At 31.8% G+C, this 12,821-nt stretch overlaps 2 protein-coding genes across 2 annotated transcripts in view; one reads left to right on the top strand and one right to left on the bottom strand.

Annotated features, from left to right (window-relative positions):
- LOC132717359 (uncharacterized) overlaps positions 1 to 1,671 on the bottom strand; it is an 81,368-nt gene extending 79,697 nt beyond the window's left edge. The window contains exon 1 of the mRNA XM_060700807.1: positions 1,027 to 1,671. Coding sequence (XP_060556790.1) covers positions 1,027 to 1,290 — 264 coding nt within the window. The 5' untranslated portion in view covers positions 1,291 to 1,671. The remainder of the gene's footprint in view (positions 1 to 1,026) is intronic.
- The window catches only part of LOC132717360 (transcription elongation factor SPT4-like), a 117,731-nt gene continuing 105,630 nt past the window's right edge, over positions 721 to 12,821 (top strand). The window contains exon 1 of the mRNA XM_060700810.1: positions 721 to 725. The gene's annotated coding sequence lies outside the window, so the exon portion shown is untranslated. The remainder of the gene's footprint in view (positions 726 to 12,821) is intronic.

Here is a 12,821-nt window from a genome sequence, read left to right as displayed (position 1 = left end):
AGTTTTGAAATAATTTTACACAAAAAACTCTTTGGTGAAGGTGTACAAAAATTGTCAGATTTAGCTGTCCGTTTTCAAATTGTGCTTCTGTGGTGAAAAAGGGGCTAAACTTTGACCTTTTGACCTATTTCTCAGGTGAGCGGTCCAGGGCCCTCTTGGCCCTCTTGTTAATCTATTGAGTGCGCAACAACTAGTTATTATAAAAACTTCTTCTCATTACTTTGTAAATAATAATGGGGATTTTAGAGGTCAGATAAGAAACTTAAATTGATAAAATTCTTACAATTAATGCTACATTCCTCCAAATATCAAAACAGTAATTAAGAAATTAAAAATATCCACAAGTCAGATAACATTGTATCAACTGAAGGAATTTTTAAAGCAAGGTTTTTCGATCTCATTATTTTACTCATTTTTTTTCATTGCAAATTACAAGAATCTCTCTGAACTCATTCTATTTATATAATTAACTATTCTTTGAATATACAGATACATCTTAAAATTTCCATTCTTTTTAAAGGTTTGAAAGTTTGTAGTATAAAAAAATAATAATGATCTATACGAACTCTTAAGTGTTTATGAACTTATTAATATGTTGCTTTACACAAATGTTATAAACTAATACAATTTATAATCTTTACATATCATATATACTGATACAGTAATTGTAAGGTACACTGGGGATGCTCCCCGACCCCTTTGTACCTATGACCGGGTTAAACTAAATTATAAAAAAAAGAATATTCCTGAAAAAATTGTAATGCTGGTTAAAGTATAATGTCCAAGCAGCCGTATGCGCAAATTCATTTCTTTAAATTTGATTTAGAATAAAATAGTTTGGTTCATTTACTTACTGTGTTACTCGTTTTGGCAATAACGCGTTACTTTTATGTTATTTGCACATTCCTGCGTTACTGGATATGCACGGTGACATCTATAAAAATTTCTGTTTTTAGTTACTACTTAATGTGCTAGTCAAATTTGCCTAAGTTTATTATAATTACATATAGAATAATAAAAGAATACCTTAAATGGCACATTAGAAAAGCTGTAAGATCGCATGCTTTGAGATGTAATCCGTTCGATGTAGTCAACATCTTCATATGTCATATCCTTAATATCTCCTCCACTTGGCGATTTTTTCCAACGATTAAAGAAACATTTTACTTTCTTATGAAAAGAACTCCTGATTTTAAATTTCTCATCTTGAGATTGACTGAGTCCTATATCTTTCTGTAACACATCTCTACACGATATTGAAGGAAGCGATTTCGATCGTGGGCATGACATATCAACTGATATGTATATAAATAACTTCAACCTTAAGAATTTCTTTTAAAGTGCATTATTTTTGTAATTATGCACATTTACCGTTGTAAATATGCATATTTTGTAATAATAAATGCAAAATGTCTGGCCGCATTCTAATTTTGGATAAATTCAATTACATTCATTATCCATAATTAATTTTATATATATCCAAAATACATTTAGCTGTATAATCTGTATATACATGTCGTATAATAGAATCGTTTTAAATCACACGAAACGTATTAAATCATTGAATGTCCAAATGGTAAAATAATTACACTACATTCTAATATGTACCACGTTCCATCGTTTACTTAAATGTGAGATAACATTGACAGGAAGTTCCTAACTGTGATAACAAATTCCCACACTGTATGTTAACACATACATTGATTTTATTGTGAGGTTTAACATGAGTTTACCGTACAAAGAATTTAGCATGCACAATATTAAAAACATCTAAATCAAAACACTAAAACCCTTCTATAACTAATACAATAGTGGTACATGTGTATGAACATTGACTTTTATTAATAATTTCTGGGGTCTAGCAGGGACTGGACTGGGGGTGCTTTTGGGTAGTATTACATCTTACCCATGTGTTAAAAAGTAGAACAGTATACCTCCACAAAATTTAGTGTTATTTATATGTTCTCACGTTGTCAAAATTAAAGTTAGAAAATAGTTTCAACTACAATATTCATTTGCTTTAATGAAAAACATTTGCGAATAGTTACTTTGTACATGTACGAATATTTCGGTGTAATAGGAAGTGCATGCTGTCATTCCATTAACTTATAATGAATGAAATCCGCGTTTTGGTAAATCTGTATTCAAATAAACAAGAGGGACACGATGACCCTAATATCGCTCAACTGAATACAACTTCTTTGAACGAAGAAGTAATATTGCAAACTATTTGCGAAAGCAGATATAAAATCTAAATCATAAAGTTCATATTTGTAATAGTGCATGTATATATAAAAACATAACTGGTTGCATTTGCTATGGGAAAACAATAGTTACTAAGGAAGTCACTGGTTGCTATACAAAATCAATGGTTTCCTTGGAAGTGACTGAATTCTGTGAAATTCAATGGTAGATTCACAAGTTGCTAAGAAAATTAAATACTTGCTATGAAGTCACTGGTTGCTATAGAAGTCAATGGTTGATTTGGAAAGCAAGCAGTTGCTATGGAAAGTCAATGGTTCTTATCGAGTGAGGATACATTAAAATTAAAAGACAAATCAGAAGAATGTGAAAATGGTTGATTTGGAAAGCAAGCAGTTACTATTTAAAGTCACTGTTGTGCTATAGAAGACGTCATGAGAAATATTTGCAGCAATCAATTCACTGCAGGGAAAAGTCAATGATTCTTATCGAGGGAGGATATATTAAAATTAAAAGACAAATCAGAAGAACGTGAAAATATTATCCCCTTTGTGTGTACATATAATCCATCTTTACTTAATATAGGTAAAATATTTAACCAATATTGGAGCCTTTTGAAATTTTCTCCAAATGAAAGTGTACGTAAATTATACAAATACAAACCAATTGTTGCTTATAAGAGACCGAGAAATTTACAAGACAATTTAGTTCATACTCATTTAAATGCCACATTCATGGTTGGTTCAGTCTCTAAATGCTGTCGACCTCGTTGTACTTATTGTAATAATATTGTTAAATCTAATAATTTTTTGAAGTACTACTATACCTAAAGAATTTCCTATAAAACGTGATTTTTCATGTATATCTTTAGATGTCATTTATCTTATAACTTGTAAAAAATGTAAAAAACAATATGTTGGTCAAACTCAGCAAAAAGGTAGCCAAAGAATGAATAGTCACAAATTTGATATTAAACACTTTCCTGACACTATTACCAGTGTATCTGAACATTTTAATTCTGAAGGGCATTCTGTCAAAGATTTTTCATTCATGCCAATTGATAAAGTAAAGAATAATTGGCAAAGATTATTAAAAGAAACTTCATGGATGTATAAGCTAGGTACAATTATTCCTGATGGCATGAATTTCAAAACACTTTATTAATTTCTAGATTATAATTCTTCATTTTAATATATAGAGGATATTCAAGTTTTTTCAATAAATACATGATTTATTTTCGTCGAGTGGTATGAAAATAAATATTTCATGAGTGGCGGTTGCCACGAGTGAAGTATGGTAATTTTCATGCCACAAATGCTGCTGTACTTTGAGATATGGGTTGGAAACCAATATTTGTAAAACAGTGGGGTGCTGTTACAAGGCAGTATTGTAGATTTTTAAAGATGCATGACTCTAGATTAAATAAAAAAGTTTTTGAATGGGTTAAATTGTCATCTAATACAAGATGAATAACAGGAATATTTCGTATAATGGAAATGTACAGAAACATTGGAATGTTTAATATAGATAATTTACATAGATGTACTAAAACTGTTGTAGACACTTTAGAAAATAAGCTGTTACAGATTGAAATTGATAAATGGAAGCAAACTGTAAACAGAGTTGATTCAGTAAGAGGTAATGGTTGTAATAAGTTGAGATCTTACAGACTTATAAAGTCTCATTTTGTAACTGAACACTATGTTAAAGAACCACTTCCATTTCATTTTCGAAGTGCTATGGCAAAATTTAGATGCGGTGTGGCACCGATTAGAATAGAAACTGGGCGGTATGAAAATCTTAATGTACATGACAGAACTTGTTTCAATAGTTTAAACTGTATTGAAGATGAAGAACATGTTTTACTGAAATGTCCATTGTACACCTCCATAAGAGAGGAACTATACACACAGAGTAGAGGAGTTTTTAATGGGTTTGATAATTTATCTGATAAGGAGAAATTTTGTATATTATTCACTGATGTAAACATAGTTAAATATACAGCCAAAGCCTGTTTTAACAAAGGAAAATTTTACTGTACTGTAAATAATGTAAATGTCTTTTTAATAGTACAGTGTTTATTTTAACATTTGAATTGTATTATTAGTAGTTATTTTTATTACTACATTCTTATATGGAAAAGTAATGAGGAAATAGTTTTCATTTTTTAGTCCAGGCACACAATTATAAAGAACTTGAAATTGTGGATATATACTATCAGCATCAATTTGAAGCATTGGGGTTTGGATAATTGTTTCTAAAATAACTTCACTTAATGCTGATATTTCAGATAACAGTTAACAATGGATCAATTTATTGTCAATAACTTTTTTTTGTGACACACTTGTTAATAGTGTAAAATTTATTGGATACATAATACTAGACTAGTATCAGATGGACACACAGTTTCCTCATGATCCATATACATTTAAACTTCACATTATTAACAACATTGTATAAATATAGTTAACAATATTTTAGGCCAAGTCATTATTTCAATACTTGGTCTTTTAAAATAGATGCTATGTAACGTTTTAAGTAATGTATAGATTGATTTGTCTCTTATATTTCTGTATTGAAAGGCATACGTATTTTATTATGTTTTAAACTACAGTTTTATATCATGTTGTACGTATGAAGAGACATTAATAAACTATTTGACTTGACTTGACTTGACTACAATGGTTCTTATGGAAATTCAATGGTCTATAGTTGCTATGAAAAGGCAATACATGTAGTTGCTTTCAGAGTCGCTAATTGCTATACTTAAGGACAATGAAAACACACGGTCGGGATAATTGCATTTTAACAAGGAAAATATATTTATTTTAAATATTTTTTTACAGTTTCATTAAACCGAATGCATTTCGGTCATTTAGATATCAAAGTTATGAAAAATTATTGCATTTTAATCAAGTTATTGCATGATAAAGACTGTACCCGAAAAATCAAAAGTATCACTTTTGGCTAATTGTGATAAGATCACAACAGAAAACAGATTTAATCAATTCAAGGTTACTTTATGAAATGAAATTTTTTTTTTAAATGTTAATTATTAACTTGTTTTTCACACCTTTCTAGAAATGTTAGACACAAATGAGCAATTAAAATGTTTATGAAAATGAATATTAAACTATGCCAATGGTCAGTTTTAGAAATCGTAAGAGCTCACATTGAAAATGAATATACACACTTTTCCTCTATTAAAGGTGTTTAATTTCAAACAATACTGAAGATTTGCTAGCAAATTGTATGCAATGGTTCTACAAAGAATTAACCTCTGGGTAGATTTAGGAGAGATTCAGTCTGGTCTATCTTACAATCAAATTTTGTATTATCCAAGCGCCAACCGTTTTGGTGTCCATCGGTCTACAATTTCTCGGCATCACCAGCGTTTTCGCACTACACTACAGGCCGAATGGCGCCAGATTCCACATGCGACTATCCGCACCGTAAGGTCTATGAAGCGACGATGTACATCTGTAAGAGACGCTGATGGAGGATATTGTCGTTTCCAAAGATCCGATAGACATTTATGAGTGACTTTGTTTTGGATTTTCATTTTGATTTTTGCCTTTGTTAAGTTGCATTACTGTGATGAAAAAGTGTGATTTTGGGATTTTCACCTAAGGTTCTTCGATTTACTGGTGTACATTTGATTTTAAACATTTTGAATTATTTTCAGATGTTAAGTTTGCTTTTTGTAGTCAAGTTATGATATATATCTAATGGAGTCGTTAGTGTTTTGTTTTCATGTAATAAAATGCATATAGTGCGGGCGTGCGTTTTCATTGTCCTTAAGTATATTTGAAGTCCATGTTTTGCTATAGAAGACGCCATGAGACGCCTGTATATAAGAAATATTTGCAGCAATCAATTCACTGCAGGGAAAACATGCTAACGTTTTTATAAGTGAACATTTTACTCATACTCACAAATTAATGCAGTATGAATGAGTGTAAGTTCAATACTGAATTTATTGCACAAGTTGAATAATATTATTTTATTCAACGAGTGCAATAAATACAGTAATTAACTTACACGAATTTAATATTCTATTTATCACAGACGTTTAAAGTATTGTTTCCGTGACGTCACAATATCCGTCCCGAGGTGACCCGCCCATTGGGCGGTAACGAGGCTTGCCGAGCGGGTGACCGAGGGACGGATATTCCGATCCGAACAGCAAACATATGTCAGATGTTTTTTCTTGCATATTCTACCATATTCCATTATATTTTAAATTCTTTATCTTTATTTCCAATGAAAATTTATATCATTACAACCGTAACTACTTTCATTCAACAGCGTATGAATTACAAAATCATTCATAACGGTAAAATGACGTCATCTTTATCGTGCCATTGTACAGCACGCGACTTATCTGGGATGAAATTTCCGGCATGGGTAAAACTAGCGGAAACGCCAGTCTGATATGCAAAGAAAAATCACTACTAGTTTAAATTCCAACGTGGTAACATCTTTCATTAAAATCCACAGCCGATGTTTATATAGCAGCTGATATGGTTTAAAATGCCGAATTCCGTCATCTAACATTCAGATAAGTATTTTATTTGCCATAATTGTTTTTTTTTAACTGTTAGAGATGGTATTCTATGATTTTAAGTTTTACCTCTCATGTACATTGTATTTCATAGTTAGCGAGTTCGCTACCTTTGTTCTCTACCTTGCCTTAATTAAATAAATCAGTTAGCTTTAGTACAATATAAAAGTGCATGATTTATTTAATTTCCGACTGTTTAATACATTTGAATATTCTTTTATTTTTCGAAAATCCAATTTTCTAGTTATCTAGACACATCAGCACGAACACGTGCTCAGATAAAGTGATTCAACATTGACGATTTATACTGTTTATCTATATATTTGGTTTATATTTCCATATATTACGAATTTCAATTACAGCAGTATATGCCCTATCTGTAGCAGAATTCTGTCGTTATTCATTGAATGAATTTAGTTGGGTTTTTTTTCTCCGCATAATATAAACTTAAATGATTTTGCGTACATTTTATTTCTTATACCAATTCTTGTGTGGTGTCAATTATCATCCACTTTTTCAGTAGGTGGTTAAAACAAGATAAAATGAACAGAAATGGTAATGTACAACTTTCGTGAAAAACCCTTAGAATTATACCCTATCGAACACAGACAACTGAATTTACTTCAGGCTGGTTATATTTGTTTAAACAAGTGCCAGCTCTTTTTAGAGACTTGTTACTATACCTGTAAATAAAATGGGTAGCTTAAATATTTAAAGCTTTTACAATCTTAACATTTTTGATGTTGGTCGTATAAAACCTCTGGTTCAATGCCGATTTAAATTAATTAGTTCTACCACGTGGTCTTAGACCGTTAGATGTGGGCGTGGTCTTTGGTAATGTATAAACTATGTATATATTTGACATTGTTGGGTAGAGCAGGTTATTATCCCCCGCCGAAAAGGCGGCGGGGGATATAGAAATAGTCTCCGTCCGTCCTTCCGTCCGTCCGACCTTCCGTCCGTCCTTCCGCACTCACAGGAGAGTAATTATGTGGCTAGAGGGACAATAGGTAACTGTTCTTTCTCTTTGATGTCATTCATTCCGTAATGCTTTTATGTGGCTATTTTCTTTTGTGTGGCTAAAAAGAACAATAGAGAGAACAATAGAGTAGCCACATAATTACTGTCCTGTGAGAAAGTCCGTCCGACATTTTTGTCCGGAGCATATCTCTAAAATAGGTGGATAGACCTCATTGAGGAGGAGTGCAGTGCACAAGAATGATAACTCTACCTTGCATGATTTTTGAGTTATTGCCCTTTGTTATTTTTCAAAATTGATTTTTGTCCAGAGCATAACTCCAAAAGCCTATGAGATATCAACATGAAACTTCATAGGTGCATAGGTCTCACTCAGGAGGTGTGCACTGCACAAGAATGATAACTCTACCTTTTATAATTTTTGAGTTAGTGCCCTTTGTTATTTTTCATACATAATTTTTCACCCGAGTGGAGCATAACTCAAAAGTGTTTGAGATGTCAACATGAAATGTCATAGGTGGATAGATTTTATTGAGGAGAAATGCTGTGCAAAAGAATGATAACTCTTCCCTGTACAATTTTTTAGTTATTGCCCTTTGTTCTTTTTCATACTATTTTGTCCGGAGCTTATCTCAAAAAGTATTTGAGGTATCAACTTAAAACTTCATAGGTGGATGGATCTCATTGAAGAAAAGTGCAGTGCACAAGAACGATAACTCTACCCTGCATAATTGTTTAGTTATTGCCCTTTTTTATTTTTCAAAATTAATTTTTGTCCAGAGCATAACTCAAAAGGCCTTTGAGATATCATTATGAAACTTCATAGGTGCATAGATCTAACTCAGGAGGTGTGCAGTGCACAAGAATGATAACTCTACCTTTTATAATTTTTGAGTTATTGCCCTTTGTTATTTTTCATACTTAATTTTTCAATTCAATTTTTTTCTCAAAAAGTATTTGAGGTATCAACTTGAAACTTCATAGGTGGATAGATTTTACTGAGGAGGGATGCAGCACACAAGAATGATAACCTACCCTGCATTATTTTTCAGTTATTGCCCTTTGTTATTTTCAGCCATCAGTATTCACATAGGTTTCAAATCTGTAATCACTATAGCCATCAGTTTTCATTACCAAAAGACCTCTTAAAATGGAATTATTCTGCTCTACTACATATACATTCTTCCAATGAGCAAACACATTCGGCGGGGGATGGCCATGTTGACATGGCTCTTGTTTTCACTAATTATCTTGCTGGGAGGCCACATATTTTTAACATTTTTTTTCTACACTCACATGCGAATAAAGTCGCATTTGGTAATAAGGGTTTATCGCAACATGAACTTGCAGTGCGATCAGCCGTGTAAAATGCACATCTGCTCAGTACTATAAATTCTGTGTTTACCTTATAATTATTTCTTACTCAATATTAAATCTTTTCCGATTATACGCTTCGTTTTGTGTATCGCCTTTTTTCATTCCTGCCAGCTATAAATTAAGGAATTGACGTAGTTTCTGGACACTATGCTACGACTGACCGTGTATAATTGGCGTCCGCGCCGAAGCGCGGCGCCCCTTTATTTCGGCGCGGACGCCCCTTTATGGAATGAAATCAGATTTTGTGAAAGGGCGACAGCAACTTCTCGAGCCTTTTATAGTTGTTCATAATAAAAGCCGATCATTCCGATCGGTATGAGGGTGCTTGATTATTAATTAGTCGCGATATGTACAATGAATGGCGAACTGCAGAATTTCGCAATGCAAACATTTTCAAATGAATAACCTTTTCCGTCAATAAATCGCGCTCTTCGGGGTATTTTTGTTTATCATTTTGTAGTACCAGTGGGTTATTATGGTATGTTATTCCGAAAGCTGTTAATAGAATGATGAGTTGATGACCTAAATATTCCGAAAATCTATTTATAGAGGGATGTACTCCTATCGGTAATTCCCGGTCTCTCCCGGGATTTACTAGTGACCGGCGAATAGTACCACACGTTTATTGTCCGGTCTCTCCCGGTTTTGGAGTAGATGTTTGATATCGTTACAGAACAAACACAGATCAACTCTCAAATTCATTAATTATTATTATACATAAACATACAATTCGAAAAAAAAAACAACACAAATCGCATGTTTTATTTTATCTTTATGAGATAAAAACAATAAATATGTACAATTATTTAATTTTACCCATGAAATATGGTGCTATATCAGTCAAATATATTTCATATTTTTTAAAAATAAATATGAAATATAAATATGAAAGTGGGCGGAGTCAAAACTCATATTTATTTTAAGGGACTTCTTTCGCCATTTTGTTTGAAAAATCTGATAAATACAAAGCAACTTTTTGTTGAATTTCGTTTTGAAAACTATCTAGAATGATAGAAAATGATCTAACTAAGAAAATTAATCCGAACACCAATATCTTTAATTCAGTGGTTAACGCTGTACAGACGTTTTTAGAGTTGTTTACGTGACGTCACAATGTAGCGCTAAATATCGCGTGCAAAACAAGACAATAATTATATATTACTGCGCGCTGTACAATTGCAGTTGCGTAGCAAGCAAAGGGGGTACGCAACCATTTTTCTTTGATAATGAAATTAATTAAAAAGGTTATTTTTTCGTTTTTCGTGAAATATGGTATATATTTTCACTCAACATGATAAAATGCCACATATTTTCACTCGCCGTCCCGGCTCGTGAAAATATATTCCATATTTCACTCAAACGAAAAAATATCCTCTTATAATTGAGAAAAAATGTACATTTTTATGGTATTAATATGACACTATCAACTTTGAAACATTTTATTTAATTTGTTATTCGTGTTTAGTAAAGATGCCGAGGAATTATTCAAAGTTACAAATCAGATTTTATGAATTATTCAATTGATTGATAATTTAAAAAATGATAAAGAAAAATACAAATGTACATGTATATGGTTTAAGAATAAACAATATTATATATTGAAAGATTAACCATGATTTACTGACTTTTCATAAAATCTGTATTTTTTTTTTTATTAAAATAGATATTACAATTATTGTATAATAAACAATTATGCTCAACATGATCAACATGGTAATATAACAAGTGTCATATTGTGAACAGATACCTTAAGAGGGGGTCCTCGCTAATAGCGATAACATAATAAGGGACAATTACACAAGTATGGTGTTGATCATGCGTTACACATATGGATTATAAATGATTGTATACATGTATATCCGTTGCTATTAATAACCACGATCATAAAGAAATAACAAGTTCTAGCGTGCCAATCAAAGTTATAAATAATGAACAATTTCTTTCGTCCGTTCATTCATAAGTGATATACAATTCTGGTAAAACCCAATGAACCATTGAAAAGTTTATAAGAATATCTTGTCATCATATATCTATACTAGTTCGTCTGCACCTGCTGCTTGGACGCCCTTTGATGCTTTGCATCAATGCTTTTCTTGTTTATCTGTTATCATGTGTTTAACTGTTTTCCTTGTCTTTCTATGTAGCATAATCAAAAGTATTGGCGGGTCATCGGCACGTGAGTCTAATCCCATAAGTCATCAAAGGACGTACACCTGTTGTCTTTTCTTATGAAGAAATTGGTCATTCAAGCAGTAAACAATATGGCATTGTGGAATGGCATGGTTTTTGGTTGACAGCTAACAAAGATCAATATGGCGTCGAGGTAATCGCATATTTGATAAACAGTTCTTCTTTTTTTTACACTTACTTCACATATATAACTTCACTTACGATAAGATACGATAATTGTTACTAAACTATAAAGCATCGAATGCAGAACTTTTCCATGAATAGAACTGTTCTCGCACATATATCTCCCCTTTGATTTGAATAGTTAAACAAGTTTAACAAGTTTATTTATCTTTTCCCAGAAGGTCATAGACCCATGCGGTACAATATGCAAAACATATAATATGGCAAACGTGCAAAATTGACATGATCTCTTACATGCATTACAGTAGCACATTTTACATAGGAAATGAAAACATGTATTTACCTATTGAATGATGAACATGTTTATAGTAATTCATTTTCGTCGTATGTGTCAAAAGTATATATGCAACATAAGTTTTACGTGTGACAAAAATCAAATTGTACTGACTTTACATATTAGATTGGATCTATCACTAGTGAAGAAGATAATTTGACAGATTAAAATCTTTCTCAATTAATCATGTTGATAACGAAAGTGTGAATTTTTTTTATACATTTTTACATACTGCATACACCATTGTTGTCATTTATAATGTGTAAAGCATTTATTTAACAAATTTGATTGTGCACGGGAGATAATTGCTATGGTCTTATGGCTCGTAATTTACATATTACGGGTACTTTCAGTCCACGTAAATGTGGGAAAAATATTTTTTAAAAAATGCCTTTGCTGTGTTTTTATCACACGTTATACAAAAATATTGTTTTGCATATGTCATTTTATTCAAAAAGTGTGCATAGTTAATTTTCCATATGTTGACTTTCTAAAATTTTCTTGTTATCTCATCTGTAGGGCTGTAGCTTTAAGTCCTAGCCGATATCATTGTACTGAGTGTATACTTGCTTAAAGTGACGCTGTATTCCTTTTTCATTGTCAAGTCGTATTTTACAAGAATAACTATTTTAATAGGCTATAGTGAATGTACAACAATATCTTATTACAAATTGATTTGGTAAAATATAAAAAATATCACAATATATTATGATACAATGTACTGATACAGAATGTGACTTGAATTCAATGTAAGAATATAAGTATATGTATGACTCCCCCTCGTAATATAAGTGAAAGTCTATATTACCTTAAAAAAGTTAGTGATTGTAATAACAATATTAAGAAAGGTATTTTCTGATTGGCGAATTTTATTTCATAAAATATTGTGTGGCCCTCAATACACGCTATTATGTGCATTTCGGTGCAATGAATGCTGTCCGTCAACATCATCTCATTATATACGGAGATCTCTGAGAGTTCACCTTCGCCTCGTTTTCTCTTTAGCTCTGAATATGTTATTTTCTACTGGATTTGCCATACCATACGACTCCA

This window comes from Ruditapes philippinarum, unplaced genomic scaffold (assembly GCF_026571515.1).
Source record: "Ruditapes philippinarum isolate M1 unplaced genomic scaffold, ASM2657151v2 ctg2749_1_1_1_1, whole genome shotgun sequence".
Classification (NCBI taxonomy): domain Eukaryota; kingdom Metazoa; phylum Mollusca; class Bivalvia; order Venerida; family Veneridae; genus Ruditapes; species Ruditapes philippinarum.
The sequence above is the reverse complement of the archived record's forward strand: the minus strand, read 5'-3'. Positions and strand labels throughout refer to the sequence as shown.